The following is a 27,696-nucleotide window of genomic DNA, read 5'->3' as shown; positions in this document are numbered from 1 at the left end:
AACATCGTGAGGAAACCGGACTAATCCTACCAAGGCCTAGTTTACCTTCTGGGTTGAAAGATCAGATGGCAGTCGCTTTCGTAAAAACTAGTGCCTACGCCAAACCTTGAGATTAGTTGTCCCCAGCTCCCCAAGCGGGCCCCAGGCTCCCATGAGCCGTGGCAAAATGCCGGGACAATGCGAGGAAGATTTGAGCGTTGTAAAATAAAAAAAACAACAACAACAACAAGTGCCGGCAGAAGTGAAAACTTGAATAATAACGTTGTGCATTTTTGATATTTTGGAATGGTTAGGGAATAATTTTGCACGAATTGCTTTAATTATCAGTATATAAGTACAATCATTTATGTGGTAAAAAACAATATTCATTTATTGCGCTGTCGTACACAAACATGACAATTTATATTACATTAAAAATTTAACACTTCAGAACTATTACAATTATTTAACTTAAAAATGCACAACGTTAATATTTAAGTTGCGCCAGCGGTCTACTGGCTTCAATGACATTGTAACAGTTTTTCGATCAGGTCACGAATCTGTCGGTCACGTGACCTGTCGCGAGTTTAACATTTTTTCCCCATCACAAATAGTGCACAGCGCCGCTAAAGAAGTTTTCACTTCAAAAATGCTCAAAAACTAGCGTCACCAATTTGTATTCTTGCGTCCACACCTCCATATTATCGGTAATAATCGGTGGTTGAATTTGGCAGCCAAATTGGCATTTGCGTCCGCACGGCCTGGGGCCTGCCGCGACAACCAAAATCATTAAGACTTAATTAGAGTGACAGAGAAAAATGGCTGCAATTAACGAACTTCGATTTTCGCGGTTATAGCCCTGATTAGATCGGACAATTTCATCAGATTGGCGAAAAATTGTCTTGTCTGGACACGGGTTCAAGGGCTAGTAAACTTGGGTGCGATCTTAAATAATACGAATTGCAAAACTAAACTTATCCAAAAATCGGCTAGCTTAAAAAGTCACAAAAATTGCCTCAAAATCGTAAGTCACGCACATGTCACACAAGAAGGCGAAAAGTCACGAAAAATGTGACTTTTGTGACCATCTGGCAACGCTGGATAGGAGCAATGTTGCTGTAGCAAAATATTTTTATATTAATAACTGGTATCTATTTCCAGATCGTCAGATCACACATGCGCAATTATGAAGCGACATTTATTTCTAAGGAAGTCAACAGGCCTTGCCAGTCATGGCAGAAAGTGCAGAAACGTTTTGTTTCCAAACACCAGTCACCATTTGACATTGACATAATAGATACACATTGAACAAAACGAAACGCAACTTTTATTTATTTAACATAACCTCTAAAAAATCGACTCGTTCGACTTGGGCATATTCACTGCCGTGTCGTATTCAAGTTTTTTTGTTATATTCAAGTTTTGTGATGTGTTAACATAGTGAATACGAGCGCAGTCTAGCTTTTTCCAGAAGTAATTGTTCTCTAACAGTAACACAATGGAAGAGTCGCCGGTATCAGCATTTGCGATCTACAACGCTAACCGAAAACCGGGTCAAAACTCAAAAAAATTAGCGCAGAAACTGAAACGTAAACAAAAGAAGATAAAAGAAACAAAGAACATCTTAAAAAAGAAAAGCCACAAAAAGAAGAAGACAAAAAATGTCGAAGAACTAGTTAAGATAAACGTACATAATAAGGAAAGTTTAAAAAGTAAGAAAAGCATCAGTGAAGAGGATATAGAGGATGTGCCTGAGCTTGTACCAGCATTTGATGTGAGTCAGAAATTGTATACTTCCATCAGTGGTGTATCCAACCAGTCAGATTGCAGCGATTGTAGTAACTGCAGTAATGATGGCTCATTCGATTTCACACCAGTGGTGACCGATAGTGCGGAGGAAGGACTAAAGGTATTCAAGTGGATGATAGCACCATACAATCCAGACCAATTCCTTAATGAAATTTGGGAGAAGAAGCCACTACACATTGCTAGGGAAAAACCTGCATACTACAAAGAGATCATGTCAACTCCTTTCATTGATGATATGCTTCGTAATGAACACATTCAGTTTACTAAAAACATTGATGTTACATCCTATGTTGATGGGAAGAGAGAAACTCATAACCCGGAAGGAAGGGCTCACCCACATGTTGTCTGGGATTTTTATCTTAATGGCTGCAGCATCAGATTGTTAAATCCACAAACATACATGCCAAAATTGCATCTACTTAATGCTACACTGCAAGAGTTCTTTAATTCATTTGTTGGTGCCAATGCCTATTTAACCCCTCCTGACAGCCAAGGTTTTGCACCACATTATGATGATATTGAAGCTTTTATACTACAGGTTGAAGGGAAAAAACTCTGGCGCATTTACAAGCCCCTCTCAGAAAACGAAGTTTTGCCAAGAGTATCCTCAAAGAATTTTGAGCAGGAGGAAATAGGTCAACCAATAATGGAGATAACTCTGGAAGCCGGAGATATGCTCTACTTCCCTAGGGGCTTTATACATCAAGGAATCACCATAGATGGTGAACACTCTCTTCACATAACAGTCAGTATGTATCAGAAACATTCTTGGGCAGATTTATTTGAGAAAATGATTCCAGCAGCCCTTCACCTTGCTGTGAATGAAAATGTAGAGCTAAGAAGAGGTCTGCCTTTTGATATTTATGATAACTTTGGACTTGTTAATTCTGATATCAAAACGCAGAGAAGAAAGGAGATTCAAAAACTAATTGTATCCCTGTTTGATAAAATAAAAGATCATCTGCCAATTGATGAAGCTGTGGATCAAATGAATAAGAACTTCCAGCATGATGCTCTTCCCCCTGTTTTAACTGATTTAGAAAAAGCTGTCACTGTTTATGGGGACACTGATGTCATGGTTGACGATGGAAAAGTCACTAACAGGGTTGAGATCAGTCTTGATACTAAAATCAGGCTGCTGCGTAAAAATATCTTAAGAATGGTTTCCGAGGAAGAGAATATTAGATTGTATTATTACACTGAGAATTCTTTGGAGTACCATGCTAATGAGCTACCATATCTCGAGATTGAGGAGGACATGGCACCCGCAATTGAGACTCTGATCACATCATATCCTGAATATGTGGCAGTAGAAAATCTAGATGTACCTAATGATTCTGACAAGTTGAATATAGCAGATGCCCTGTGGGGGAGAGGACTGGTTATGACTGAATACCCTTTAGAAACCATTGAAGATGAGTAAATAAATTATGTCATGAATTGTACTTGTTGTTTTATTTATTGGGTTAGATTAAAACACTTCTGTCTCTTAAATTATTATATTTAATTCTGAATTGCATATAAATTTTGTAATTTGTGGACTTTCTGTTACAATAGTACTCTCAAACTGATATATTTTTGTATAAAACGCTAAAATATGTTTACAACTATTGTACCACAGGACCGGTGCAAACATTTCCCACTTGGTACGTTATAAACAGAAAATTCACACACAAATTTATATCCTAAGCTTAATCCTTTCTTTAATTAACCTATTTAGAAATACCGTCTAAAATGTAGGTACTTAATTTTTCTAACACACACACTCGCACGCCCTTTACTCGGATCTGACGTATAATAACAACATAAGACTTATGGAAACATTCAACAAAATGCAGTGCGGCGCGCGCCAAAACAACCTAAGTCATCAACTCACAGACGTGATGTAACAAAATTGGGAGAATGTTTTCATTAAAACTAAATTGTATAAAACTAAAAATAGATTAAGTTATCTATTTTTACAATTGAAGAAGTTTCGATACAGGCAGTGGCATAACATTTAGTATTCAACTGTACATTGATTCAATGTATTTAATTCATCCGCGATATTATGCTTGGTCCAAACAGATACACATTTACTCTGTAGACTTGAGGATCTGCCAGCCACTATGAGAAACCTTAATTCTTACAATCCATTTTCTTTCGGTCTCATTGCAGTTAAAACGACAAGTACCCTCAATTCACGACAGCACATTATGATAAAACCAATAGTATCAAAATATATTCTTATTTGAAATCAAATGTTGTCACTAAACATTCTGATTACTTTTTAGTTATTTGTACTGATTTTATACAAAACTTCGAAATTATCGAGTACCATATCCTAATGTCAATACACTAGCAAAATTCCAAATTTTATCCTAGTCTTATAAAAAAACCTTTAAATCTATTGCCTAGCTAGAGGAGCCAATTGTCCCCCAGCATTGGATCCAGAAGACCGAAATTAGACTGTTAACATTCATGTTAATTGTAAATATTTACAGTGAATACTAAAATTGTTACAAATACGTTAGTAAAAGTTAGTATGATAAAATTAAAGTGAATTCATGATTTCCCATATTTTATTGTAACAAAGAAACATTATTCTTACAGTCGATCACTTATTGAAAAGATATAACGTGGCCTTTCGTTGACACGAATTCTAATATATACCGGGCATTTTACATTAGTAGGCCCCTGACCAATAACTGAATCATACACAAAAGTGTATAAAAGAAAGTACATAATTATAATTTACTTCCACTTAGCATTTCCCTATAATATAACAATATTCCTGATCATTCTTGTGCTTCATGATTACTGTACTTCATCATCAAAAAGTCAATAAAATAAAAACATCTCATAAATATGCACATAAAGGATGCTATTTTTTGCGTGACTTAACCCTCTGAACGCCTATCGTGTGCGGCGCGTCATCGAGAACCTTGTCGGAATGCACGAAGGATAATATTGGGATGTAGAAGCGCGCATCAGTTGACGTATTTGGTGGTCAAAGGGTTAAATCATCCATCCTGTTTTAGATATGTAAAATAAGATGGATTCTCTTGAGCAAGCCAATTATTGTCATGCCTAGCTTCCCTCCTTTAACTAGGCATACAATTTATGACTAAATAAATGTTCACAGAATTGCATTTTGACAGTGTTATATAGTTTATTTATTTGCTATGACGAGAGATGATATCAGGTGCACATCTAACGGATTTCCTTACACCTATAAGTACAAAACAAGAGAACATTAGAACTATTAGCAATAGTATTCCAATTTGGAACATGATTTAACCATCTGTCAAAATGCTAAAGCGAATAGAGTCCAGTTACAATAAAAAAAAAAAACAATATAAATGTAAAACATTATTATGCAAGTCCATGTTGTAAAAATAAATATCTTCTAAGACACAATGTTACGACCTTACCACGAGGGCGATACGTTTGATAACATTTGTCTACTCGACTGGCTTCAATGATTGCATTAAAACGAGAAGAGTAGAGACAATTGACAACTAGTGAGTCTTCCGTGACGATAAAAACCGCAATACACTTTTATATCTAAAGACAAGTCTGATAGAACAATTAAAATAAGACGTACAAAATAAATGTCAACTTAACATAGCCTGCCAGGTTTATCTAATATTCGACCAAATGTCGTATATACACCGTGGGCTCATATAACCCGACAGATTATAACTACGCATCCCCGAGGTTATAAGGAGTTATAGGTGTAGGAGGGTTGTTAATGTTATATGATTTTTGTTGTTGTTTGTGTATGTGTGTGTTTTCTTAACACAAGTCGCAAAATGCGGTCAAGAATATACCTTTAAAATCTGTCGGGTTATATGGGCCCATGGTTTATAATATAACACATTCAATATCAGTCAGGTTCTCTGTTCGCTTTATACCGAAAAGCGTGTTATCGGCTAGGAACGTAGCCCATAGCTCGCGCTGGCAGTGATTGTGTCAAGTCTGGTCCACTTAGGTGTTCGTCGATCACTGTACTAATTTACATTATTGCTATCAATTTTATCATAATTGTAATAATTCGGCGTGAGGCATTGTCACATGTTCCTTCATCCAAACAAGAACAGTTTATTCACAATTCGACATTTCATGTTTGCGAGATCGTACATTTTGATGACATGGAGGAGGTATAACATTAAAATTCAACAATTCATTCAGTTAGAAAACAAACATCTCAAATAAATTTCTAGTGTAGTCAAATAGTCTGTAAAAGCGGTTTAAATATTCACTAGAGGTCCTCACCGCGCTCGGCGTGCGGTCCCGCGCAGCGAGGCGCCGCGGAGCGTCTCGTATTATTTCTTCGCGGGGGGCTTCCGCGGCGCGCGCGCCGCCTGCTGGCCGCTCGACGTCGACGGCGCGGGCGCCGCGGGCGAGGGCAGAGTGTCTGCGGACAACGAGCTTCCATTAGAAGTACAAACTTTGACAACCACGCCTGTCGTGTGCGGTGCGTCACCGTGAACCTTGTCGGAATAGACGGCTTTGGTCAAAGGGCAAGCCAAATGTTTGTAAATGTTTAGCCAGAGTATGGGGCTTTTGTTTTAAAAAACAAACATCCTCCTTTCGAAGTCAGGTTGTAAATGCTGGCATGTAACCAAAATAGAAGCAAACGTTTTGATACTACGGTGGCACAAACATACCCAAGGGATAAAAAATAAACAGAATCTGTACATCGATATGACACGTGTTCAAGGTCAAATAACATGTATTATCCTCCTAATAAAACAGGAGCCAGTCTTCCTTTCTGACCGTGTCTAAGCGACGTATGTAGTCTTCCCAGCAATAATTTATAGGTAATGTAGTTATATGCTAGCTTCCTCACATTGTCCTTAAAGGTTCCAAACTCAAACTACAATAATGATGAGTCTGGTATTTCAGGTATTAGTGTGTACCTTTCACAAGTGACCGCCTCCCCCTCGTGGGCGTGGCCGGCGGCGGCGTCTCCTTTTGTTTGGCCGGCGTCCTTTTCGGCGTCTTAACCTTTGCCTTTTCCGTTACCGCCGTGGCCGTCTGAAAATGTCACCAGAGTTAATATTCACTGAAAAAACAAATGTTTTTGAACTTTATGGTGGGATTGGTTGAAATTTTACTTTTACTGGTAAACAGAACTGTGTAAGTATATCCTTCTAGGTTCTATAGTTAAGTTTAATATGTTTTAAAAGTATTTCACCGCTAACAATTTATAAAAATATTTCAGAATCAATCTCATGTTTGTTCATGTTTAGATCTGTTTATTTATATTTCTTTAATTTGAAATGAAAATAAATAGGAATAAAGAGTTTTATTAAAACATGAACATGATGAAAGACATCCAAATTTCGAAGAAATTGATCCTTTTTAATTATTACTACTTTGTCTAAAGTAAATTTTCTTAAAATATACCTCGTTTAGACTTTACATGCAATACAAACATGCTGTATATAGGAAAATTCTATAAAACAGCAAAATATAAAAGGAAAGGCAAACCATCGGAAAAAAAAGAATTTGTATAAATGTAGAAAAACACAACAAGCAAGCAATGATGGGTGAGAGTGAATGAAGTTATAGAAAGTGATACTCAAGCAACTTGCTAGTTAATGGCTGGTTTAAGTATAATATGTTTGAGAGCAGGAAAAAATAATGAGCACGTGTTTTGTTATATCGGCTGAAACTCATTTTTTCGTAAAAAATCGACATTCGAAGTTTTATAATATTGTCGTCAAGCTCACCATTATTATTAACCTATCGAATGAGCTAATAAGTAATAATAAATAATAAATAAAAATGTTATTTATTCAGGTATTAACCCATTAAATTACAATAACGCAACAATACAATAAAATAAAATATACAATTAAAATTAAGGCTAATTATATAGGTGCAGCGGGGAAACCTTGCTCATACAGTAGCAGGTTGTATACACTACTTTAACAATACTGTTCGCCGTTTCGCTCACTCTCCCGACAAACGACCAGTGCCTTTTACGCATTATAGCCTAAAAGTCATCTACTCTGTTCTCGGCGAACATACCAGACGCACTACACCGCCACGGTAGCCGTAACATTGCACGAAACGCAATTGCGCGAAAGTCTATTGAACGATCGTTTCGTGAAATGGTACCACAGCTGGCTAGTGTACGGTACGCTGGCCTGGACGTTAGTGAGATGACGATATGAGTTGTGCTGGTGTCCGACTTTATTATCTGCATGTAAATGAGTTTCACATGATTATCCACCTGGTTTCTTGAGCTTAATAGTCGCCTCCAAACCTCCCCTTATAGCGACCCCTTTCCTTACTGATAATGTTGGTCACAATCTACAAGAGACACATCATTATTCTAATAACACCATAAGAACGTCCTTGACTTGATCTAAAAGCAAATATTACCCCGCCGTAAATTTGTTCGCACACAACCTCCTTTTTTCCTACTGTCGTTCTCATCTACCCTCTCAACATCAGCCAAAAAATCCCAATAACCTAGAAGCGGTTGTTTAACTTAAACGTGACTACTAGCGCCATCTACTCCATGACGTTGGCAAATATTAGCCGGTTCGCAATACGTTCGCGACAAATATCTTATCGCTAAAGATACACATGAAGACGGGTGTTTTTTTAGGAAAACTTGAGTTTAAGCAGATATAACAAAACACGTGTTCATTATTTTTTTCCTGCTCTCAAACATATACTCAAACAAGCCATTAACTTGCAAGTTGCTTGAACATCACTTTCTATAGGAGTTAGAAGATTTAGTAATTTTTTAATACTTTGGAGGACAATTTCTCTCAATAGATTGAGTTTGGGCAGCTAAAAAAATACGTGTCCGTTATTTTAGACTGCTCTATAGCATATATAAATATAAATCAAATCGGAACCGGACAGTTGGGTACCTTTCCTTGTAAGAAAATATTTTTTTCTGTCTACAGGCCTAGATAAAGTAACCAAGTTTGGAGACAAAAAATGCATATTGTAAAGCTAATGATATTATATAAACAAATAGATTATATTTTATAGTTTGTCCATTACCACCCTGTATGTACGGTCTCATGGCATCAATAAATATTTATAATAATTAATGATGTGATGAATTTTATGGAATGACGATGAATAAAGAACATAATATATACCTCGACCCAAAAATAATGTTGAGTAGTTACACTGAAATTATATAAATACATTGGCATATTTCAATTACTTGCATTAACATCGTAACATGCACTTCGGAAACTTCAAAGATCTATGTCTAATTCTTCAGTAAAAAGTTTTTTAAGGAAAATAAATCCATCTATTTCAATACAAATCAGTGCCTTTATCTGCTTTTATAAATATTATTTACATCAAATACCGGTTTCTGTAACTCGCCCATTATTTTGAATAATTTACTTTAACTACGATTACTACCTATTAAAATTAATGACATGTACTGGTAATTACAGGGATTATACTTGTAAATATTAAATTAATTTGCAAAAGGCCAGTCAGTCAATTTAAACCCGACTTTGGACCAAAATTGGTAATTTGGTAATCTTTAACAAAATATTTCCATTTGGATTACTAAATAAAATTAAAATCCGATTACTGAGTGTGTACTAGATTCCCATAACGCAGATATTAGAAGGTGAAAAAGTAAATCAAACAAACAAACATGAACACTGACATTAATTTCCTTTAGGGTGATTCCCTTGGACCGCATTCCCTTAGTTTTCACTTTCGATTTGTCAAATCGAGCCACAGAAACCGGTAACCATTCAAGATTAAGCGAGACGTGTCGCTATCCCGCTAGAGCGAGAGAGAGACGGCACATGCATCCATAAACCACACACCTCTTACTCACTCTCGGACATGAATGTATATGCTGATGATTGCGGATACGTACATTTCTATATATCCGTTGTACTATGCCTACCTTGCTTGCCGTCGCCACTATGGGCGTGGTACCTGCCGATTTTCGTTTGGTTTGTGGTTTTTGCGGTGTCGCTTTGGATTTGCGCTTGGGACTGCGCTTTGGTGTGGTACGCGCCTTTTTTACCGGCGTCGGTACTTCCTTCTGGAAGGGAAATTGATGTTTATGGACGCGGTAGGGTAGTTGGCTAGTCAATATACTTAAAAATCTAATTAACATTATACTTTGTAGAGTTTTTACTTTGTAATATACAGGTTATTCCGTGGACGCTTTATACCAGTACTAAATTTCCGAACCTCCACCAAAACACATAATGAAAATTGGAAATATTAATAAAAAAGTCGTTCTCCATTATCACTACACCTTATTAAACAAAGTCTCCCGCCATTTCTGTCTGTTTGTATGTATGTTCGCGATAAACTCAAAACCTACTTTACGGATTGTCATACAGTCATCACCAATCAATAGTGATTCTTGATGAAGGTTTAGGTGTCTAATTTGTTAAGGTTTTGTGTACAGTACGATTTATCTGAAATGTTTTTTTCGCTTTAAACCCTAAGCTGTTAAACAAAAGGCGTTGTATCTTTTGGCTACCTAATTTCTCATTAGTAAAAAGGATCACGCCTGTTTAAAAGGCAATTTTAGCATTCTACTTATATTGTTCAAATTCAGGTAACAGCATTCGGAGATAACATAACACGTTTGGGTAATGTAGGACGACAGTTAAGAATATTCAGAGATAACAAAAAGCTGTTATATCAATTTGAGTAAGTGTAGCGCGCAAATATTGCCTTTTAAACAGGCTTGATCCTTCTCACTTATCCGGCATTTGGTAGCCACCGCGCTGCATAAAAGAAACAATGCGTTTTGTTTAACAGCTCAGGCTTCGAGGGAAAAATCATTTGAGATAATTCGTACTATAACGCGTGCGAAGCCCGGGTTACTAGTTTTAAATAGGTTTAAATAGGTGACGTCAGTCTCTTAGCGAGGCCTTATATTTTATTAGACACTTAGCCCTGTGTTTATTTTACAACACCATCTAATGACACTTTTGAAAGTCTAGAGGATTTGTCGTATAAAAAATGAAAATGTCTTATAAAACACGAGTGTGACCTTGCTAAGAGATGCTGAACGCTACTTACAACAATAAGGTTGCATTTTCACCCAGAAATGTGCGAGGATGCGTAGCGAGGGACGTATTTGTTAAGAACCAATAGAAAATTGCCGAATAGAGCTGCGCTGAGCGTAGATAGGTAAATGAATTGATTCTAGTGGTTCTTAACAAACACACCCCTCCCCCTCGCCATGCATCCTCGCACATCTCTGGCGGACACGCAGCCTAAAGATATGCAACAGATAGACTTTGTATGAATACCCTGTATTTATCCATACCAAAATCTAACTACCTAGTAATAATACCGATATCGGCTTATTTAACTATACTCTGTATCTTTAGGTAGTTAAATAAAAGTAAACAAAATCTACCCTCAAATGGCTCCTTAAGCCAGTTGAGAGTAGATGAAAACATTACATGATCAAATAATGTAGGTTATAAAGTTAGGTCGCTCAGTGACAGATCCAGGCGGTTGTGTATTTGGTTGGTTAACCAATAAATGTTATAACTACCCGAAAATGTACAAATAGTTTGTTTACTTTTATTTCAATACCTTAAGATACAGAGTATAAATTTAACGTCCACGGCACGAACATACCTATTTACACACTATAAAAATTACCTGACAGACAACTACCCTTTTAGCTAAAATGCAAAACATACGAATGAACAATGAGAGTTTTAAAACCCAAAGATGAGTCAAAAATGGAGTTACATCAAGCGGCAAACATGTTAATGATTAAAGACTATGTGCCAATTTCGATACAATTAATTGACCCAGTGTAAACCTTAATACAAAGCTGTAAGGTCTACAGAGGGTCAGTTAAGTGTGTTGCTGTTAGTGCATTAATTACATCCCAGGAGCCAATGCACACGAAATATGCGCAAAGAATTTAATAATACTAAAAGAAAGACGCAGTGTTTTAGTTAACTTAATATTTCGAAATCGATATGCAATTCCATGAATAAGTGCAACTATATCAGATTTCTTTTATAATATTATTTTGCCAGACGAAATAACCGTTACCTATTTCGGCAGCCGTTCTCGATTTTTATATGTAGTTATTGTAAGATATATCGGAGCTTACAAAGTGCTTTCGAATATCTGAAAAAGGCCTTTACCACAAGTGGCCACAAGTTAGAGCGAGATCGCTGCATCTCACTATCATGCACGCTCTCACCGTGTAAGTGCGCTTTAAGTGTCCACGTACATTGGCTCCATAAAAGTTAGTACAAACATGGCAAAGCTTCCATAATATACTCACTTGTGTATCGGCGGCTTGGCGCGGGGAGGACTTGCGGGGGGAAGGCTTGCCGGGGGAGGACTTGGACGCGCTGCGCTTGCGCGACTTCTTGTCCAGCTGCGACTCGTCCTTGTACAGGGACAGGTCCACTGTGGGATGACGATATGTTAGTTTGGTTTGTAAGTACCTAGAGAGTTGGTTGGTAGCACTATTGGCATAGATAGACTATTGATGATGTAGCTTATAGTGCTTATGGGTTTATTAACATCTGCCAACGACCCACTAGGCGGGTTCTCTGTTCAGAGGCGCTTTTCGCTACACATCAGAAACATGTTAGCAGTGATTGTGTTAATAACTTACATTATTTGCTTTAGGAACGATCAGTACCTAAGTAGGACTGCAGAATCATACGGGTTGACGACATATGACATCAGACACACGACGCGGCTCCCGGCTCCGAGTACCTGCATTATTTTACCTTATACATACCTAGTTATTTATCCTAGTAGTATGGTATATATGGATATACTCCGTCGCCCGGAGCCGTCCGGGTGCTCCTCGGTGACGGCGGGCTTGGCGTCGCCCTGTTCGGCCTGCAGCGCGCGCTCCAGTATGGCTGGAGCGACTAGATCCTCCAGCCGGCCGAGCAGGGTGACGCCAAGCCCGCCGTCACCGAGGAGCACCCGGACGGCTGTGAGTACTGACCTGACTAGATCCTCCAGCCGGCCGAGCAGGCGCGGGCCCGCTCCATACTGGAGCACGCGCTGCAGGCCGAGCAGGGCGCCGCCAAGCCCGCCGTCACCGAGGAGCACCCGGACGGCTGTGAGTACTGACCTGACTAGATCCTCCAGCCGGCCGAGCAGGGTGACGCCAAGCCCGCCGTCACCGAGGAGCACCCGGACGGCTGTGAGTACTGACCTGACTAGATCCTCCAGCCGGCCGAGCAGGGTGACGCCAAGCCCGGCCGGCTGGAGGATATAGTCAGGTCAGTACTCACAGCCGTCCGGGTGCTCCTCGGTGACGGCGGGCTTGGCGTCGCCCTGCTCGGCCTGCAGCGCGCGCTCCAGTATGGAGCGGGCCCGCGCCTGCTCGGCCGGCTGGAGGATCTAGTCAGGTCAGTACTCACAGCCGTCCGGGTGCTCCTCGGTGACGGCGGGCTTGGCGTCGCCCTGCTCGGCCTGCAGCGCGCGCTCCAGTATGGAGCGGGCCCGCGCCTGCTCGGCCGGCTGGAGGATCTAGTCAGGTCAGTACTCACAGCCGTCCGGGTGCTCCTCGGTGACGGCGGGCTTGGCGTCGCCCTGCTCGGCCTGCAGCGCGCGCTCCAGTATGGAGCGGGCCCGCGCCTGCTCGGCCGGCTGGAGGATCTAGTCAGGTCAGTACTCACAGCCGTCCGGGTGCTCCTCGGTGACGGCGGGCTTGGCGTCGCCCTGCTCGGCCTGCAGCGCGCGCTCCAGTATGGAGCGGGCCCGCGCCTGCTCGGCCGGCTGGAGGATCTAGTCAGGTCAGTACTCACAGCCGTCCGGGTGCTCCTCGGTGACGGCGGGCTTGGCGTCACCCTGCTCGGCCGGCTGGAGGATCTAGTCAGGTCAGTACTCACAGCCGTCCGGGTGCTCCTCGGTGACGGCGGGCTTGGCGTCGCCCTGCTCGGCCTGCAGCGCGCGCTCCAGTATGGAGCGGGCCCGCGCCTGCTCGGCCGGCTGGAGGATCTAGTCAGGTCAGTACTCACAGCCGTCCGGGTGCTCCTCGGTGACGGCGGGCTTGGCGTCGCCCTGCTCGGCCTGCAGCGCGCGCTCCAGTATGGAGCGGGCCCGCGCCTGCTCGGCCGGCTGGAGGATCTAGTCAGGTCAGTACTCACAGCCGTCCGGGTGCTCCTCGGTGACGGCGGGCTTGGCGTCGCCCTGCTCGGCCTGCAGCGCGCGCTCCAGTATGGAGCGGGCCCGCGCCTGCTCGGCCGGCTGGAGGATCTAGTCAGGTCAGTACTCACAGCCGTCCGGGTGCTCCTCGGTGACGGCGGGCTTGGCGTCACCCTGCTCGGCCGGCTGGAGGATCTAGTCAGGTCAGTACTCACAGCCGTCCGGGTGCTCCTCGGTGACGGCGGGCTTGGCGTCGCCCTGCTCGGCCTGCAGCGCGCGCTCCAGTATGGAGCGGGCCCGCGCCTGCTCGGCCGGCTGGAGGATCTAGTCAGGTCAGTACTCACAGCCGTCCGGGTGCTCCTCGGTGACGGCGGGCTTGGCGTCGCCCTGCTCGGCCTGCAGCGCGCGCTCCAGTATGGAGCGGGCCCGCGCCTGCTCGGCCGGCTGGAGGATCTAGTCAGGTCAGTACTCACAGCCGTCCGGGTGCTCCTCGGTGACGGCGGGCTTGGCGTCGCCCTGCTCGGCCTGCAGCGCGCGCTCCAGTATGGAGCGGGCCCGCGCCTGCTCGGCCGGCTGGAGGATCTAGTCAGGTCAGTACTCACAGCCGTCCGGGTGCTCCTCGGTGACGGCGGGCTTGGCGTCACCCTGCTCGGCCGGCTGGAGGATCTAGTCAGGTCAGTACTCACAGCCGTCCGGGTGCTCCTCGGTGACGGCGGGCTTGGCGTCGCCCTGCTCGGCCTGCAGCGCGCGCTCCAGTATGGAGCGGGCCCGCGCCTGCTCGGCCGGCTGGAGGATCTAGTCAGGTCAGTACTCACAGCCGTCCGGGTGCTCCTCGGTGACGGCGGGCTTGGCGTCGCCCTGCTCGGCCTGCAGCGCGCGCTCCAGTATGGAGCGGGCCCGCGCCTGCTCGGCCGGCTGGAGGATCTAGTCAGGTCAGTACTCACAGCCGTCCGGGTGCTCCTCGGTGACGGCGGGCTTGGCGTCGCCCTGCTCGGCCTGCAGCGCGCGCTCCAGTATGGAGCGGGCCCGCGCCTGCTCGGCCGGCTTGAGGATCTGCGCGCCGCCGCCGCCTGGCGCTCGTGCCAGGGACAACGTTGTTAATACGCACTCCATGTCTGAAACAAAAAGGTATTAGAACTTGTTCCTAAAAATTGTGATAAGCTAAATTAGTTGCAGACTGAACAAAAGCAAACTAGATAAGGGTAACTACCCTGTTAATGGGCAGGCCACATCGAATACGTATGCAGTACGACTCCGGCCTCTGCGTGGTTCATCGCTGGTATTGTGTGCGCAATTATTACAAATATGCAACGCAAGCGATGCGCTGCGAAGGGAATCGGAGCCGTGCTGTGTGTATCAGCCTCAGTCAGAATACGACGAGACATTGTATGACAGCCAGCCTGAGGGATCTTGAACTTGCGGTGGGAACTGTAAACATATTCTGCGTGGCACTTGTCTTGACTTACCAGTGACGTCATAAAAATCCGGTTTGTAAGTCTCCCCGGACGGGTCCGCAGTCTTGTCCTGAGACAGCCAGCGGATTTTGATCTTGCGTGTGGTGCGGTACACATTCTGCGTGGCCTGGCAGACATAAAAACCACCTTCGGCGTTTCGGACCGCTAGGTATTCGTTTCTGTAATGGAGACAACCAAATTAAACAAACGAATAGCATTGTATAGGCCAGTCAAATTAGATTGTTTCGAAGAATTAATTGCTAGCAAGCTGGAAATAGTTTTAATACGTTCAGTTGGCCCTAAATGCGTGTATGGCATAATGCTGTATGCTCGCAGCCACTGGGTAGAAAGCGGCGTACACCTCTCGACACCCCTGAGCCGCCCACGCCGGTGTTGCCCTTGAGCCATCCTAGATGTCGCTTTTTGTGGGGGCCCATCTTGTGGGGGCGAGTCACCGTCTGCCGGAAATAAAATTGAATACCGATTTATTAGGCAAGCGTCCGGTTTTTTATCCCATAGCCCAGTATTTAGTCCATCGCTTTCACCCAATAGCCCAGTTCATTTTAGATTCCATCAACCCTCAAATAGTCCTTGCACCCTGGCGGGTGCTGCCTCTGCGTGCGTCCCATGACACGGGCAAGGGCAACATCTGCTAGGTGTACCCCTTACATTTCATTAAAGTGTCAAAAGGGCCTCTACGTGTTGGCTTCGGCTCCGCGCACGCCTCCCAAAGGTCCTGAGCACCATTGTTCCGTGATGGGAAAGACATACAAATAATAATAAATCCGTGTATCCGAGTTAGTGCAATCTCGTGAGATTGCGCGAAGCGGTAGGTGTGTATAATTTTTTACTCTTTTTCGGTTTATTGCTTGCAGAACGAAACGGGTACGTCCGACGGCAAATTTCCTCTAATAATTATGAAAATTGATATCTGAGGATCCGAAAGGTACCTTAATATGAGTTCGTACCTTTATTTGCATGTACACGTATACACCGTGAGCTCGAGTAACTCGATAGATTTTAACCACTCATTCGTGAGGTCATAAGGAGCAAAAAATATTATACGACTTTAAGCCAAATTCGGCAAATTATTTTAAACGACAAACTTCTATGAAAATTTGACGTGTACTTATTAGACTATAGTCAAATTAACCACAAGTCGTCTCCTTTACGATTTTCGTAGACATCTCTTCTAAATACCTAAAACTGGTATGGATGTGTTCCTCGTTATCTCAAGAATATTGTTATATATATTATTGAATTGACCGGTTTTAGTTAATGGAGGGGGGGGGGGGGTCAAAATAAAGGGGGGGACAGATGGCGGCCGACCATCATTGATATTTGTTCACATCTTGAGTGCTATGGGACCGATCGGTTCGTGTGAGGTGTCGTTTGAAAGATAATTAAATGTACTATTATTGTTTCTTAATAACTTTAGTCATTTACAAAATATATGAAAATATATGATTTTTTACCATGCATGGATGGCATAAGTACTGAAAAAACATGCTTCTAACTCATTAAATTATAAGTTTACCGCAATTAATGTTATTACAAGATATACGGTTTTCATTAGCTTTCCAAATATAAAAGTTTTATTGGTGTATGATATTACATAACCAAGTAATGATGAATTTTATTCAGCATGGGTACTACGCACCGTCATAATACTCAGTTGTTTGAAACCTGAGCCGTTAAATTAAGCACTTTAAAAATATTAAAGAAAATGTTACAGTGTGTAAGAAAATCAGTACAATAGAACACAAGTAATAATGAAATGTCGACGGCGGTCGGCCGCCATTTATGTGACGGTCCGTAGTGACCCATGCTGAACAAAATTCACCATTACTTCGTTACATAATATCATACACCAATAAAATGTTTTATGGGTAACTTATGCCATCCATGCACGGTAAAAAAGCATATATTTCGAAATATTTTGTAAACGACTACAGGTTATGACTACGATTATTAAGAAGCAATAATAGTACGTTTAATTATCTTTCAAACGACACCTCACACTAACCGATCGGTCCCATAAAATAAAAATAAAAAAATAAAATAAAATATTTTTATTTCAGAACCATAAAAATTCCATAAATCATATTTAGTTTAGTTTATTTATTAACCATAATGTAACATGATCATTACATGGTAAGTCAGTATTTCACAATATTCTACACTATGAATTTACTATACGAAGTAAATACGATTAATAATATTAAAAATCTATTTACAATTTGCTTCAATTAAAATATTTTGTAATGATAAATATTCAGTAATCGAATAGAAGGCATGGTTTTGAAAAAAAGTCTTGACCGTGTTTTTGAATACATTATAAGGTAAATCTGTGACATTTGTGGGCAGTTTATTAAATAGCTTTATTTTTATGAAAATTCCCTGTTTTTGACACTTTTTTAATCTAAGTGATGGAAGTATTAGTTTACTACTGTTCCTTGTATTATAATTGTGACAATCCGAACGCTTAAGTAAAGTGCTTGCATTCTTGTGAATTTCCAACACAGAGTTGTATATAAACAATGATATGACCGTCATTACCTCAAGCTTCACAAAGTAGGTCCTCGCAGATGTACGCCAATTTACCCCGCATATTATTCTAATCGAGCGTTTTTGTAAAATTAATACCCGGTTTACATCTACTGCATTTCCCCAAATAGTAATCGCATAAGTTAGTACACTTTGAACATAGGCATAATATACAGTTTTTAAAGTTTTTTTGTTAACTAGAGGTTTTAGTTTCAGCAATGCGTAATTGGCTGATGCTAATCTATTACAAACTTTATCAATATGCACGCAATGTGCTAGTTGACTGTCAATTTCATAGCCTATGAAACATGTATTGTGAGTGTACTCAAAAGTAGTTGTTATATTAGTATTTCTTGTACTTGAAAGTGTCTTGTAGTTCACAAATGTACTTTTATTTTTATTTAAAACAATGCCGTTACATTCAAACCATTTGTGCAATATGTCTGTGATGCATCTTAGGTGTCTTTCCATCGATGGTTGATCTTTGTGTCTGACTCCTATATGTGTGTCATCTGCAAAAAGGCTGATCTGTGCCCATTCTGGTATATTCGCAGGTAAGTCATTGACATAAATCAAGAATAATACTGGGCCCAGAATTGATCCCTGAGGTACGCCTATTTTACACATTTCAGGGGAGGAGACATTTTTTCTCACTTCCACCACTTGTTTCCGGTTCTGCATATAACTGGTCATCATTTTTAAAGCTATGCCATCAAAACCATAGTGGTGTAGTTTGTGAATGAGAATGTCATACCGTAAGCAGTCGAAAGCTTTAGATAGGTCGCAGAACATGCTTGCGCATTTCTGTGATTATCATTTCATTGTTAGTACCATCGTTATAGCTAGGGGTTAGTAAGTACATTAAAAATAGGACCATAGGACTCAAGATGTGAATAAATATCAATATTCGGGCGCCATCTCTTCCCCCCCTCTTTTTCGACCCGTCCCCCTCTCCATGAACTAAAACTGGTCAATTAGTATTCTGGAGACAACGAGGAACACATCCATACCAGTTTTAGGTATTTAGAAGAGATGTCGACGACTTTTCTCAAAAAAGGCCTGTTGCCTCCAGACTATAACACTTCCCCGCCTGGGCTTAACTTATCTTGGTCTGACTCTATGACATGTTTTTTTTTCTAAAATTGGGCCAAGCCTAAGGTATATTTAGTGTAAACGTTAAATAAGCTATTTAGCGGTATTGAACGTTAACAATGTGTTGTGTGAATATATCTGGGGGCACGGCCGTGCCCCCGCCAAGACGAGACAAAGGGCAAAAAGCAGTGCGTATCTTTTCTCGACACGTTTCGTCGTATTTTCAGACCCTCGTAGTTTCGGTTTGAATAACGGTAGAGAGCTGGAATTTTTAAGGTACTATCTAGTCAGCAGACTTATCAAAAATACCAAGTTTTAGTATAATAGATACTTTAGATTTTATAGATACCTTAATTTTCACTGTCCGAGCCATATGAAATTCGTGTCATAGAAAGATAGACTACTTCCTGAAGTGTTAGAAGGCTGAAATTTGGCATGTAGAGACGGGAGTTTATTCTAAAACATATTGTCTTGAGAAATCTGTAACTTTTACGCTGCAACTCCTTAAAATGGGGATACCTAGAAATACCTATAAACCTGAAAACATTGGTTCCTGAAGTCCTAAAATCGTGAAATTTTGTGTGGTAGGAGTGATTGGAATGCTAATAAAAAAACAATAAAAAAATACAAAAAAAATTAAAGTGCTGATTTGAACCGGGTTCATGTAAAGCAACCAAGTAGCGCCCTCCATAGTATTTCCACTGTTTCGCCACATGGCGCCACTTTTTAATATTTAACAAATTGAACATATGTCAGTGAAAGAATAAGGATCAAAGTCAAATGGCGTTCTAAAAGTTTTAATTATGTGTCGAAAGATGGCAGTAAATATACTTACAACAAACACAAGTGACCATTTCACGATTAAGATTGGAAAATTAAAAAACGAGTGGTCCCGTGAGCTGTAGACCTTTTTTTTATACTACAAATAAGCATACGGCCCGCCTGATGGTAAGCAGTCTCCGTAGCCTATGTACGCCTGCAACTCCTCAAGAAATTAATTTTATTTCTTTCTTAAAAAAATAAAAAATAAAATAATAAATTAAATTTATTATTTAAATAAATAATAAATTCTTTTTTTTATTTAATTGCAATAACGGAACCAAGTATAATTTCGGCATTAACCACTCATTCCTGAGGTCATAAGGAGCAGAAAATGTTATAATAATAATAATAATAATAAAATACTTTATTGTGCACTACAAAGAAACATACATGTTACAAACAAAAAAAAAGGACATAAGTAAGTAGGTAACAACAGGCGGACTTATCGCTAAAAAGCGATCTCTTCCAGACAACCTTCAGATAGCGATTCAGTGGCTAGAAATAAAGTTATTGGGCAGTGCAAAACCACATAAGTATAAAGTTTATAAAATAAGTAAATAGAAACTACAAACAATGAGAAATAAACTACATAAACTACATATATTATATAGGCAACAATAATACACTACATATATCTACACAAAATACATAAATACATAATGAGTAATCAAGCAAGAGAAAAATAACGACCAGGTAAGAAAAAGATATGAGTGTAAGGAGCATGACTAAGAGAGAGATAAATAGTGTTCTTTTAAACGTGTTTTAAAAATGGGTAGGGATTGAGCACGTCTTATGTCAATGGGCAAAGCATTCCACATCCTTACAGACTGGAAAGTGAAGGATTTGAGGTAGAATTTAGTAGACGAACGAGGAGGAGCAAGAAGGAGATTCTGAGAACACCTGACAGACGTAAGAAAACTAAACCGCTTTTTAAGGTATTCAGGAGTATTGGGAATAAATAGAGTGCTATAGAGTAGAGACAGAATATGAGTATTACGTCGGAAACGGATCGGTAACCACCTGAGCTGTGACCGGAATCTGGAGACATGATCAAATTTCCGTAGCCCAAAAATGAAGCGAATGCACACATTTTGAAGCCGTTCAACCTTGTTCAATTGCTCTTCGGACAGATCGAGATAAGAGATGTCGGCATAGTCTAAAATAGGAAGAAGAAGCGATTGAGCCAACGCAGTTTTAGTTGAAAGTGGTAGAAAGTTGCGGAGACGCCTAAGAGATCCCACAGCGGCAAAAATTTTACGACCAACTTCATTAAGTTGCGGACCCCAAGAAAGAGTACGATCCATAATCACGCCCAGATTCTTTACTTGGGACGAGTACGGGATATGAACCCCATCGAATAATATAGGGGGCAGACTCTCAAAGTTCACCTTAGCTATGTTCTTAGGGCTACCAATAATAATAGTTTGGGTCTTCGTAGGATTAACTCTAATTCCATAGCAAGAACTCCAGTATAAAATGCGTTCCAAATCAGAATTGGTGGTAAGGATCAGAGAAGGTAGATCGGCAATTGGGCACTGAGAATAAATTTGGAGATCGTCGGCATACAAATGATAAGAAGAAAGGAGGTTAAGAGAAATAGAATTAATAAAAATAGAAAAGAGAAGGGGAGACAACACGCCACCCTGCGGGACGCCAGCTAGCGTGTTGCACCACGATGAACGAACGTCATCTATTTTAATACGTTGCCGACGACCTTCCAAGTAACTGCGAAACCACCCAGACGCCGCAGGAGATATATTGAGAGTACTTAGCACCCCTAATAGTATATCGAAGTCTACAGTATTAAATGCGTTGGTGAAATCAAGCAATGTCAGTATCGTTAGCTTCCCGTTATCCATTCCTGAACGGATGTCGTCAGTAATTTTAACTAGAGCGGAGACCGTACTGCAACCAGATCTGAAACCAGACTGAAATGGATTAAGGAGGGAGTTTCTATTTAAAAACGAAGTAAGTTGATAGTGCACTAGACGCTCTAAGACTTTGGAAAGAAATGGCAAGATAGAAATAGGCCTAAAGTCAGGAAAAGAAGACGGATTATATGAGTTATATGAGTTATGCTCAAACTTCTTTTTTTGCCGAAAAAAAAATATTTTTTTCACCTCAGCAGCTCGAACAAGCCTTCTTTCGTCACTCCAGGGAGTGAGACAAAGTAGCTTTTTAATTTAGTGAAGGCCATGAATACAGGAATATTTCTAGAAGCTTTCGTCATAATGATTATTTATTATTATTATTTATTTCCACACTTACAACTATCTTTACAGGTACTAAACCTAAGACAATAGTGTAACTATTAACAAAAAAATATTCTAACTTATGGCGCATATAACATAATGTGAACAATGTGGACTTTGTGAATTCAGTCAGAGAACACCAAAACAAATCAACGCTCTCGGCTACTAGGTTAAGGGTCCGCACAGCGCGCGTCAACGGCGCCTTCGTGGGCAGGTTGGTGCGCCCGCGCCGCTCGGCCAGCAGCCGCGGCCGGCGCCGCCGCCACACGTACCTGTCGGGCGCGTACAGGCTCACACAGCTCAACACTTAACTGTTGTAGGCTTTACCCATTAGCAACCGAAACAAGTATTTCGCCAAACTCAGCTCTCTGTGCACCTGCAACTCGTTGTAACCCACCACGCCCAGGACAAACAACGTGGGATACATAAGAGGGTAAAAAGGATATACACCATATTGCCGTAAATACAAACATTTGGCTACGGAACCCTAAAAACGAATTAATTTATTTTGTATGCGTTCGACCATTAAACTGGTACTTCGCCTCATGCGGAGCCCAGATGACTGCGTTAAATTCGATGCTGCTGCGGACGAGAGCATTATATAAGGCCGCAACTGCTCCAATGTTTGTAAAACTATAAGATCGACGCGGTACAAAACCAATCATCCTGTAAGCTTTTTTAAAAATATTTTTAAAGTAACTTGGTTTAAGGTTCGTCTGAGCTCGCATCACATCAGCCAGATGCAGCTATTCAAAATGTATTCGCGCCGAGCTAACCACGCATTCTGCCTCCGCGACGGCTGCATTTACGTCTAGTTCAGCTGGAACGGTGCTATACACAGATTGAAAGAACTCTGCAAATTCTTTAGCACACTTGTTCTCGTGGAGAGCCATCCCGTCCTTAAAAATCTTTTGAGTGCTTCCATGCGTAGTCTTAGACTTTACATAGTTCCAAAAAGCCCTTGGGTCCTCTTTCAGATGCGCTTGAATACGCTCCTGATATTGCACATAAGCCCTTTCAATCAAATATTTTACCCGTGCCCTACACTTCGCAAAAGCGTCATAATTCTCATAGGATTTTTCAGCCTTATATTTTTTATGAAGGGCCGCTTTAGACTTTATTTCACGAATCACATCAACGCTATACCTAATACGATAAGTGTACTTAAAAGTACACGGCTTTTGTGTTTTTTTAGGCACACATTCGGTTATAACGTTATTGTTGATGATTGCGTAAAAATAAAGTAGACATTCTTCTACACTATTTAAATTATACAGCAGGGTCCAGTCAATGGACGATAGTGACGCGTATAACTGTGGATAGTCTGCCTTTGCAAAGTTCCATTTCAGCTGAGCGTGCTGACCGCTGATGATGATGCCTTTCATTCATGAATGTAAATAAATGTGGTTAACTTTACTTGATTGAATTTTTTTAACCTTTAATATGTTCTCACTACTGAGGTGAAAAGTTGTATGTGTCACACGAGAGCAAAAGTTATTTTACAACTCGTGTTTTTGAGTCCCCACTACGCTCAAGATTCTAACTTAGAATCTTTCGCTTACTCGGGACTCAAAATCAACACTCGCAAGAAAAACCAACTTTCCTGTTGTTGCACAAATAACTATGTTTATTTAAAAGAATTGTGATTATGCCATTAAACAAGACCAATTTCAAAAAACCTTGTATGACATTTTAATCTCTTAACTGGTCAAGAATACACCTTTAAAACCTTGTATGACATTTTAATCTCTTAACTGGTCAAGAATACACCTTTAAAATCTGTCAGGTTTTATTAGCCCACGGTGTACACTCTGCCTATTCTGATCACTGGTAAAAACCTATGGAGGCTAAAATTTGCCAGGTTGACATGGACATACTTGTTATAATAAGATTCATAAGTGACTTACTTGTAAAACACAATAAGTTTGTCATCATTGGGTTTAGTTGGGGTTGATCTGCCAGCAGAGGCGGACAGCTTGGTTGCCATGGCGATCTCAGGAGTCGGTGACTGGTATAGTTGCACCTGAAATTACAATATTACTGTCAATATTTTGTACGGTACAAAATATTGAGATACAAATTGTACATCAGCCTTAATATGTCCATGAATTGAAACTAGTTATCATATCTGACAGATTTGGTAGCATATTAATTCTATACCCTGCCTATCGCTAACCCTTCTGTACTCCCTAAGTGTTATCATAACACCACCATAAATTAGGCTTAGGGTCCCTAAAAATTAGTTTTTAGGTTATTTATTTTGTAATGGTTTACAAATGATAACTGTTGTAGATATCTATGCTATAATAACATTATTAGGGCTTTTCAATGAGCTGTGGCATACTTACTTTACTCTTTGACCGTGGACATTTGATTTTAAATAGCAAATATTTTTAACCACAATAAACTCTAGTTGAATATTATATTAAATTCTATTAACTTTTTTCTACTACAGCACTTCTGTTTGTCAATTACATGATGGCCAGATCGAAATCAACTCCATACCTAGGAAGCAAGGTGCGTGGGGGGGGGGGGGGGCTCTTGTTTATACAATTATAACAGCAGCAGCAGCAGTTGTTAGGAATAATCATACAATATTATGCAACTGTTGTATTTTTTTTTTAATGCTGATTTCTAAGCAATGATCTACCAACCAATGTTTACTTTAATTTTATTTATCATTTTAGGTGTTTGCTTAGAAAAAATATTGTGTGCAACAGAACATAATTAGGTCTTCAAATTCTGGGGCCTGTCTTTACAAAGTCAACTTTGTTTTGTTCTGTAACTTTGGCCCTTGACTTTAAACACAAAGGATGTTGCACAAAATACTACTAAGTGATGTGTGATAACTTGATAAGTGATAACTACACCTAAAATACCAAAGCAACTGACCAAGTAACAATTAATTACAGTTTGATTTGCTATAATTTATCTACACACTAATTAAGATGTTACATACTTATGTATTTAAAAACTCCTTATACTTAGATATAATTAGTTACCAAGGTTACTCTCATAGATGCAACTATTTGTAGATTTAAATTTGTTTTCTGTTTTGTGTATGTAATGTAGTTTCATTTGTTTTGGCAAAGTTGCAATCAACAAAAAAAAACATAATAGATAAGCACATAGTTTGATATAATTTTTTTATCTGCACAGTAAGTAAAGTACTTTGTTATACCTACAGTATGCACTCTTAGAAGATGTAATTCTATGTGCTTCCATCAAACTGAGTAAATTGCTGACTAGACAATAAAAAGAGTAAATGTGATATCTTACCGATTTCCTATTCCTCTTAGACCGAGAGTCAGGTGTAGAAGGATCATCAGCAGGTTTCTTAGCTGCACTGGGGCTATCAGTTGACTTGGTTGGGCTTGCATGCCTTCTCTTCCTCATTGGTGGTGTGACTGTTGCAAGCTTCAGAGTAGACTTTGGAGCAGGTTTTGGTTCAGGTTTAGCAGGGATTTTTATCTCTGGTTTTTCTGGTTTTTTCTCTTCAACTTTTTCAACTGGCTTTTCAGCAGTTTCTATTGGCTTCTCCTCCTTTTTAGGAGTTTCTGGCTTTTTAGGTGCCTCTTCTGGTTTAGCTGGTTGTTCGACTGATTTTGCTGCTGGCTTTTCCGGTTCAGACTCTGGTTTTTTCTCTTCAGGTTTTACATCATTTTGTACCTTGGCACTTCCGGCTGCCGGTTGGGCTGGAGGTTCTGGTTTTTGTGGAGTTGGGGCCTTTTCAGGGCACGGACTGTCTTTAGCCGATTCTGGAACAGGCTTACTGTCGCTTTGGGATGGTGCAACATCAGCTGTTGGTGCAGGCTTGGGTTCAGTTGGTTTGGCTGGGGATTTCTCTGGAGCCTCATTGGCAGTGGCCACTTTAGGCAGAGCAGGGTCGGCCGCTTGGCTAGCATTGGCAGATTCAGCCTTTTGAGGAGTACTGGGAGTACTTGAAGGTTTCTCAGGGGGTTTTGGTGTACTTGGTGATGTTTTAGCAATATCAATATATTTACTTGGTTCAGGATTTTGTGGTTTCAAAGTGGTGGGGACATTTGCAGCTGATTTTGGAGAATCAACTGTGCCATTTGACTGTGCCGGTGGGACAGTTGAGTCAGGTTCCTTTTTCTCTGGAGTTCGTGTCAATGCTAAGGGCTGAGAAGGGACTGGTGCTGGAGGTTTGTCTTGGACAAGACTCAATGGAGCACTGGCAGGCGTCTTGGCAGGACTGGTGGCCACGGGTGGAACAGAGTTCTGAGTGACGTGCGATAAATTACCGTGGTGGCTCATATTTTGAGCCATTTGCGCCATGTTTGCGGAGACCGGCGCCATGGAAGGCACGGCGTGTGCGAGGGGCTGAGCTGGCGGCGCCAGCGGCTGTGGCACGGCTGCGGGCTGCGTCAGGTTCTGCCCGACAAGGCTGCCCCCAAGGTTGGGCAAGTTCCCGCCCGCGCCCAATCCGCCGCCGGCGACAGTCGCCTTCGCGGGACTCGTCTGCACACCCGGCGCCCCAGGCTGGGGCAAAACGGGCTTTACAGAATTCATATCACGCGAACACTCACACGAACACGAAGCGTAAAATCTGAAACATAAGCGATGAGCTGTAGAACTGTCGTAGACGCGCGCCAACACCGCGGAGTCTTTGACCCACAACAATCGTACGTAATCGAACTCAGCCCGGCCGATAGGCGCGTAACGCGTTTGGCTCGCTTAGCACGCTTTCTACGGCGGCGTCGGTTGATAATAAGGCAGTAAATTACCACTAGCCACTCCGGCGACAAAGGCCCATCAAGTAGCCCGATGTATGCGGTGGCCGCGGAGACGGCCGCAAAAAATATGCGTTGGTATAGCTAAGAAACTTCCGCAAATTTACGACCGTGATTTTATTACGCTTGCACTGCGTAGGTTAAACACTATGTGGTGTCACTTTATCTCACCGGCGGCGATATAATTACATGATAAATTACACTTTTTAACACGAGTTAGCATTCATTTCACTCTAGGAATAAGTACGCACAGTAGTTAGAGATGGCGTCGGCCGAACGCGCATGCGCCACCCTCCTTCTAGCGCTCGTCCAATGAAACCAAGCCCAAGCGAACGAATCCTTCTGAGAAGTAAAATCTCGTGTCTTTGTCTTACAACAGGATACGAAGTAAGATATCTATATTGCTATCTCTTTCTCTATAATGGTCACATTCTGTTTGAAGAATGATGGATTGAACAGCAGCAAAATAAAATTAAAACGTTTCTTTCATATTTGAATGTTACGAGCACGAAAAAGGGATTGACGGAAATGTATTCCCAAAAATTTATTCATTTTTAAAAATTATAAGTGCCAGATCTAATTTGAGTACGCAAATAAAGTACCTGTAGGTAGCCTATTGAAGCGTTTTACCAAGCTTCTAGGATCCAGTTCTAGTACCTTAATCTTTGAATTATTGTGTTAATTTATCCCATCTCGTAAACTAATACCTGTCACAGTAAAATCATGTTGTCAACATATCAATAAGTATCTCATTGTAGTATTGGTAGTCATTGTATTCATCTTTAACCTTTTAACCACTTAGAATTTTTCATCGACGACGCCGCCGGTACAAAGTTACACGAAGTTTTGTCTTATTTATCAGACTGCAGCGAAATGAGCTGGATA

General features: G+C 41.2%; 2 protein-coding genes across 2 annotated transcripts; one reads left to right on the top strand and one right to left on the bottom strand.

Annotated features, from left to right (window-relative positions):
• The first annotated feature begins 1,324 nt into the window (after positions 1-1,324).
• Positions 1,325-3,233, top strand: LOC133522732 (bifunctional lysine-specific demethylase and histidyl-hydroxylase NO66). The gene has a single exon (XM_061858158.1). The coding sequence runs from the start codon at positions 1,478-1,480 to the stop codon at positions 3,209-3,211; it is 1,734 nt and encodes a 577-aa protein (XP_061714142.1). The 5' UTR covers positions 1,325-1,477; the 3' UTR covers positions 3,212-3,233.
• A 1,098-nt stretch (positions 3,234-4,331) lies between these two features.
• LOC133522733 (proteoglycan 4-like) lies at positions 4,332-27,112 on the bottom strand. Its single transcript, XM_061858159.1, has 8 exons — positions 25,337-27,112; positions 23,965-24,080; positions 15,357-15,523; positions 14,835-15,005; positions 12,059-12,186; positions 9,683-9,823; positions 6,693-6,810; positions 4,332-6,187 (listed from the first exon to the last, which is right to left on the bottom strand). The coding sequence occupies exons 1-8, from the start codon at positions 26,588-26,590 to the stop codon at positions 6,096-6,098; spliced, it is 2,187 nt and encodes a 728-aa protein (XP_061714143.1). The 5' UTR covers positions 26,591-27,112; the 3' UTR covers positions 4,332-6,095.
• Between the last annotated feature and the right edge of the window lie 584 nt (positions 27,113-27,696).

The sequence above is a fragment of the Cydia pomonella genome, chromosome 11 (assembly GCF_033807575.1).
Source record: "Cydia pomonella isolate Wapato2018A chromosome 11, ilCydPomo1, whole genome shotgun sequence".
Taxonomy (NCBI): Eukaryota; Metazoa; Arthropoda; class Insecta; order Lepidoptera; family Tortricidae; genus Cydia; species Cydia pomonella.
Note: the sequence above shows the minus strand (reverse complement) of the source record. Positions and strands in the feature narration are given on the sequence as shown.